The following is a 7305-nucleotide window of genomic DNA, read 5'->3' as shown; positions in this document are numbered from 1 at the left end:
TCTCACGACCTGCGAACTCTTGGCCATGTCCATCCTCGACCCGCTATTTTGCAACAGCAGACGACTTTCTGGTTTAAAATGGAAAGCCGTTGCTATGGTTCCCACTTTAACTCGCACTCCACATATTCTATCACCTCAAAATACAGATTGTGCTTAATGCCATATCTTTTGATATCCATAAGTTTGGGGAATGTAACGGTAGCCCTACTTTTACACAAGGAGAGAGCTCCTTTTCCTCCTCCCATATCCTCTTAATCAACTTATCAAGTGTATTTGGAGTGGAGGACGTTAGCGGAAACGCTCTGTCCACTTCTATGGGAGTTCCTTTTGATGTCTTTCTCATCACCACCACCACCCCCACGTGAAATCTACATTGTCTAGTCTCCACAACTTCTATTTAAGGCATGTTTGCACTCCACATTGTCCTCGTTTCAGCTTCTAGCTCCCTTCCCTCATTGGGTAACTCTTGCTTTGAAAACTTGTGTGTGTGTGTGTGTGTGTGCGAGAGAGAGAGAGAGAGAGAGAGAGAGAGAGAGAGAGAGAGAGAGGAGCTTAGTATTTTCTAATTAATGGGAGCGGCTTTGCTTCACTTACCCACTTTTTGTTTTGTGTCTAAGGAGGGGCGATACTCTCCACATATCTGAGAGAAGAAAGGAAGAGTTGGAATCTCCACAGATGATTGTATATTGTTTTCAAATGTGTTGATTATAGCTCAATACCCACGTACACACAATGGAGATGTTGGGTTTGATTTTGGGCATTGCAGGAAACGTGATTCAAGTCCTTGTTTTCGCATCTCCCTTGTAAGATCTCTCTCTCTCTCTCTCTCTCTCTCTCTCTCTCTCTCTCTCTCTCTCTCTCTCTCTCTCTCTCTCTCTCACACACACACACACACACACACCACACATAGACTTTAGAGCCACCTTACTCAAATACGATAAAGACACATGTAGTATTTCTTTTAAGGTCTTCATCTAGCCCCTGTGGTGAAGGTTCAAGTCCATTATATTAAAGCTTGGACTTCCCAAATGTCCAAGGCAAGAAAGAGAGCATCTATTCAAATTTTCTTTTCTGGTATAAGATTAGACAAAAGTACATATTCAAACTTATATTTGCAAAAGGATATTCTTGTACTCCTCATCCTTTTGCCCAGAAGGTAGGAGTGCATTGTTGAAGTGTTTGTGTGGCTTTGAGGGGAGCTCAATTGCTAGCAAGAGGAAAAATCAAGAAAAGAACTTTTAAAGATACTCATATGAATGTCCAAAGGAGCTAGCTTGGTTAATTGAGCATTCATCCTCCGTGACCTCGTCATGGATTTGAATGTTTCCAAGTGACCCTAGTAGCACTCACGGACGTCGATTGTATCACCGCGCAAAGGAAATTGCATTGTGTTACAAAAAGATACTCATATGAATGAGCACTACACATATGATGGCCAAGGATGTATTAAAGTAGATCTCCCTATATCCATTACCCCCTCCATATACCGCACAAAAGGCTAATCTTGACATATTACAATTAGTGAGATGTAATCACAACTTCCTTAATCTAAAAGGCATGGCATGTCAAAATTGAATCAAAATCAGCATTATCATTAATTAAGCCCCCCCCCCCCAACACACACAAGAAAAAGCGCGCACACACACACGCACATGTACGCACCCACAACAAGGGGAAAAAAAGTGAATAGAGAACAAGTAGAAGGTTTTATTGTAGTAGCACGAGCATTCTTGCTCGCATGATACAATGAATACAGAACAAGTAGAAGGTTAACTACGAGTTCAAGTAGGTAGAACACATAAGGGTAAATCAAAATAGTACAGGTTTTCTTTAGTTTTTCAATATAATTTTAGTTATCTTTGCTCTATAAATGTTGACACTAAACTATATTAGGCTAAAGATCTTCAAAGAAAATCCTTCAACCTTCTGAGTGGGGACATCATATCGAGGTATTATGACTAGCAGAATATATTGCTTCCTAATCTTGATAACAAAGGTGGAACATGAGCTCCAAGAGGGCACTTGCTGCTTGTAAAATTGATTTCATTTGCCCATAAAGCCTTGTTTCCAGCAACACCTGGAGGATATGCCTAAAACAGATATGATAACAAGCTAAATGTCTAAATATGTGTTGTTTTGTTAACCTAATTGATTGAATGTAAGTCACAAAATTTTGATTTGTTTTGTAATGGTAAATTTGCAGGCCCACATTTTGGCGGATCATAAAGATGAGGTCCACTGAATCATTCTCAGTAGTCCCTTACTTAACAACCCTTTTAAGCAACTCACTTTGGTTGTATTACGGCCTTTTAAAGATCGATGAAACTTTATTGGTCTCTATTAGTGCCCTGGGGATCTTCTTTGGAGTTGCTTACATATGTGTCTATCTTCTTTTTGCCTCCAAATCCCAAAGGGTAATATTTTGCAAACAAGTTGAACTTTTCAAGATATCACATTGAACCATCAATGATTTTGTGAGCCAATACTTGAAATGTGAGAACCACCTCTCTAGTTGGGTAGAGATGAGACCTTGACAACTCAAGTTTGGGTAGGAATATAATAAAAACCTTGTAAGCTAAATGCTTGTGAAAACCATACTACTTTTCTTGAGAGCCCACTTAGTAAGATGCCAGAAACAGCATTGCTTTTTGCTTACACACTGAGACTCCTTAGTAGAGGCTTGATAACTTGGAAAGTTTACAGGGTTTGAATTTAATTTTGTTATATAAGATTCTGTCAGATCAAAGTATAGTCTTCTAGATAAATATGTCAATTCAAAACAGTCTACCCATGTCCATTGAAAATAAAGATGATAACTTGTTTCGATAATTTGTCACTGATAATAACAACGGATCCGGTCTTCTTGTATGGCCTTATTTGATTCTAGTTGTCAGATGGCATCTACCTAGATGCTCGCATGATGCTAAACATGCTCTCCATCCATGCTTGATTGTGGTCTTAGTATCTTGTAAATTTTGACAAAATATCAGGGTTGGACCGGGCCACTTGGCACAGCTCACCAATTACTATTCTAGAACATTGGTCTCTGCCTCAATTTATGACATTCTAGGCACGTCCAAGTCTCTGTCTCTTTACCTATATTGTGTGAATTGCAAAAGAATTAACTTTGGTTTCCTAAAAAGTAGAAAGGAAATCCTTTTGAAGTGTATTTAATTTTTATTGTAACTGTTGAATTTGAAACATGTACTAAAAAGATCTTATTTTATGAACTTGAAAAGTTGTTGGATAGGGGCTAAGAATACTTTATGCTAGGAAAAATTTCAAACCATGCATCAAGAGATAGCTAATCTGCTTAAACGCATGTGATATAAAGGATTTTCTAATAGTGGAAGCCGTGGAATTGATCTGGATGGCACAGGTGAGTGCTGCGCGATTGCTTCTATTGGTGGGCTTCTTTTTTGGAACCGTTTCATTTTCAACATTAAGGTTTTCCCATGCCAATACGCGTGTTCTTGTGGTGGGTGTTTTTTGTGCTGCAAACTCAGCTTGCAACTATGCTTCACCTCTTAGCGTATTGGTAAGATTCTTTTAACATATTGGAGGGAAGCAATGCCTATCAATGCACGTAGAAGATATCAAGCTAGAGTAAAAGTAAAAGCAACCATACATGAGATTGATTTGGGAATCCACAAATTACCAAAATACCCTTCTAATTTGTGGAAATTCCCAAAATACCCCTGATATTTTGTCATAATTTCCCAAAATTCCCCTCAAATTTTATATATAATTGCCCTTTTCTGCGAGGTGATTTGTGACAAATTACATGCTAAGCACTCAAAAACGGATCTTGATTGTCAAAAAAGAATAAAGAACTGTTAAGCTTGAATAATCCAACCAAAATAGATACAAGGGTATTTTTGGGAATTTTTGAAATTTGAGGGGTATTTTGGGAATTTCTACAAATTAGAGGGGTATTTTGGTAATTTTCCCATAAGAATAAGACTTGTACATACGATCAAACATGCATGAATCACTTTTCAAAAGATGAATATCGTCTTAAAATTGTTTTCGGTAGTACATTGAATGGTTTGTATGTTGTAATTTTGTTAGTATAACATATCAACTCACCCCCCTTTTGAGTGAGTAGGAAAACGGGGTCTTTCTCAGTGTTTTTCATACAATGCATAACATCATGAGCTTCTGCTCGAGAGGCACCTCATACCTAGCTAGGTATGCGACGCCTCCCTCATAGAAGCTCATGATGTTGAGGTAAGTCACAATGTGGGAAATATTGTGAGAATTTGTCCAAAACTTCTTGTGAATACTGCATGGAAAGAGCTGGAGCAAACCATTGTTTTTTGTTGGCTATCGATACTCTCTCCAAATGGAAAGAGTATGTTCAGCAAACCATTGTTTTTAATTGTTTCTTGCTAGAGGAGAGAAGAAGGCGAGCCGTGCCATTTTTAATGCCACATGATAAAAGGACTCTTTCACATTTAAAATGCTAGCTCTTTCCACTATGTTAATTTTAGCTAACAACAAAAATTTGACCATGCCTAAGCTTGTTATTTTTTGCCATTTGTCTAAATGGGTCTAAAAGTAGATACCAACAAAAGTTTCAAGTGTTTGCGTGCGAATACGTATAGGCGGGCCCAATTTTGCAAGTGGGAGAATCTCATGAGATGCTCTTCATATCTTTGAGGAGAAAAGAGGGAGGGAGGACATGTGTAGAGAGAGAGGGGGGATTATATTTTTGCCATGTCGACAGCGAAGGCGAGGCAGCAGGGATTTTTTGGGCTGGTCCTCTATCGTCTCCACGAAGAGGGGTGCAGTGTGCAAGTTCGGCAAGGGACGGAGGTCTATGCGCTCCGCATTACGATGGTGAAAAGCCCAAGCTCTTGTGCAGGAAATGGTCTTGCTCTGCGTTGGACGGGACTGAAGCGGATGCGCAGAGCTGGAGGACATGGTGTTCAGAAGCAGGCGGGGGGTTGAAAGGGGGGGGGGGGTCTGTCCTTATTCGGGATGGAGCTGCGGAGCACGCGCAGGAACACAGAGGACATGGATGGGCTATTTTAGCTCTTTTCCTTGGCGAGGGCAGCGCGGATATGGTGAGATTCGGTTTAATTAGCTAATAGATGCTTAGTTTTGTAAATAGTGACAATGTAGAGTAGCTTGTATGTGGATCCTTAACGCCTTGAAGTGCAATTTCATGTCAAAAAGTACCATAAATGAGGTATATGGTTTGATAGGGTGCCAATTGTTAATGATATCTTTAATATGAGATTAGGTAGACACAGCATGTTGTAAAATAAATACCCATATGGCTTTGAAATTAGAAGTCACTAGTATGGCCGACCCCCTTCGGCGGCCTCTCCCCCCCCCCCCCCCCCCCCCCCCCCGTCTCTCCCTCTTTATCACGTGCAAAGGGGCTTTTTTTTTAGTTTTGGACTTTAGCCTTCAGGTTGCAGATTGCGACACGTATAAAGGGCTCCCCCTTCCACCATATTATGTTAGTAGATTAGATCTAGAACCTTTTCACACAGTTTTAAGGATCTTTTTCTATTTCTTAATCTTGATAAGTTTTTTCTTTTTGTGTGTGATTCTAGAGACTTGTGATCAAAACAAAGAGTGTAGAGTACATGCCATTCTGGTTGTGCTTCTTTCTTTCAATCTCAGCAGGAGTTTGGCTAGCATATGCATTGGTAATAAGGGACCCCTTCCTTGTGGTGAGTACCTAACAATGCAAGAAGTATTAATATTCTATGTTGAAGCTTCATTTCTTGTTTGCAGTACTCACATACATGAGTAGTAGATGTATTAGCAGAGATACAAAAGAATTACAACAGTAGCCATGCTTAGAGTGAGCCACGGCATCACAGAGACATAACAAATCATCAAATACACTGGCTGATAGAGGAACCACCCCAAAACAAACGACCAAAATGATTATACCACTTACAACAATTTAAATTAGATGGCAAGGGAGCCACCCTCGGAATATCAAAAACCACCATCACCTTGGTTAGGTACCACCAGAGACTCACAAGAGCTTCAATTGAATGACATGTTGAAGCTTCATTTTATGGAACATTGACATAGTTGGCTTGCTTTTTGTAGAAACTGTACTATCTTAAACGACAGAACGTGGCACAAAAGGAACCTCTAATTATGAAATTGTTACCTTTAACATTGTTTTAGCATCATAAATATTCCACATTAAACCGTCAAATCTTTGAAAAGTACAAAAAACAACATAAAACTAAAAGTATTATTAGTGGAATATGGATATGCTTTTACTAATTTTAGCTTGCAAAAAGGCCAAAAGTTTTGAAACGCTTTCTAGAATCATTATTGCATGAAAAGGACATGGAATAGTGGAAAATGAATATACTTACTGATTTAGTTTGCAAAAGGCAGAAATTTTGAACCACTTTGTAGAGCCATTGTTTCATTAAAAGGACATCTGGAATAGCTAAGCTCTTTCTCAGGAAAATTTTGTAACTTTAATGCGAGAAAAAAATTATAAAAGAGTTTTTCTTAATAGAAAAGTAAATAGAATTTCAATGAAAGTCCACACTTTTAGAAGGCAATGAGAGCAATTTTATTTTTAAATACATATGTGCAAGGAAGATGATTTTTGTTGTAGTAAACTTGTATATTTGGCAAATATTTTCAGGCCTCAAACTCTATTGGCTCAATATTTGGCATCCTACAACTGTCATTGTATGCGTATTACTCAAGGTATAGAGATGAGGCAAAGTACTTACAACACACTGACTGTACAATGAAGGCATCCTGTTGCACCAAAGTACCTGTTGTGGATGGAGTAAAAGTTGTTGACCATGCGATTGATATGAGCCATATGCATCCTTTACCTCCAACAAAGTAAAATATAGCAATCTTGAAATACAAACATTTCTATGATCTAATTGCTAATGTTATTTAGGATTTTACGCCCTTGTTGTAAATTTCAAGCCTTCTTTTCTGATGCTCAATCATGTCATATCCATTGATGCATAATTAAAGATTTGTCATAAATAGGATTTTGTGGTCCAAGAAACTTATTAAATGAAAAATTCAACATGGAACCTATCTAGGACTCTTCTACGTGCTTCTTTAGCTGAGATCTTCTCACTTAAAATGCAACTTGTGAAAAGGATCTGCCCAAGCTACACTCTTGCCTATTATTAAAGGAGGGAGTAGATATAAGAGTTCGGTAAAATTGATAGACTCAGAGAGAATCTTTAAGAAACAAGGTGAAGTCTCCACATGGACCTTGAAAAGGCAAAAAAGTGACTATTGGGGGTCATGAGAGTTAAAAATCTAATTTCAAAAGGTTAAAAC

General features: G+C 38.5%; 1 protein-coding gene across 1 annotated transcript; it reads left to right on the top strand.

Annotated features, from left to right (window-relative positions):
- Positions 1–395: 395 nt before the first annotated feature.
- Positions 396–6992, top strand: LOC147460119 (bidirectional sugar transporter SWEET16-like). The gene is made up of 6 exons (XM_086509963.1): positions 396–459; positions 618–803; positions 2204–2414; positions 3380–3538; positions 5568–5687; positions 6638–6992. Exons 2-6 carry the CDS (start codon positions 733–735, stop codon positions 6848–6850), a joined length of 774 nt encoding a protein of 257 aa, XP_086366089.1. The 5' UTR covers positions 396–459; positions 618–732; the 3' UTR covers positions 6851–6992.
- The last annotated feature ends 313 nt before the right edge of the window (positions 6993–7305 follow it).

This window comes from Adiantum capillus-veneris, chromosome 4, assembly GCF_014529385.1.
Source record: "Adiantum capillus-veneris isolate H3 chromosome 4, ASM1452938v2, whole genome shotgun sequence".
NCBI classification, from domain to species: domain Eukaryota; kingdom Viridiplantae; phylum Streptophyta; class Polypodiopsida; order Polypodiales; family Pteridaceae; genus Adiantum; species Adiantum capillus-veneris.
Note: the sequence above shows the minus strand (reverse complement) of the source record. Positions and strands in the feature narration are given on the sequence as shown.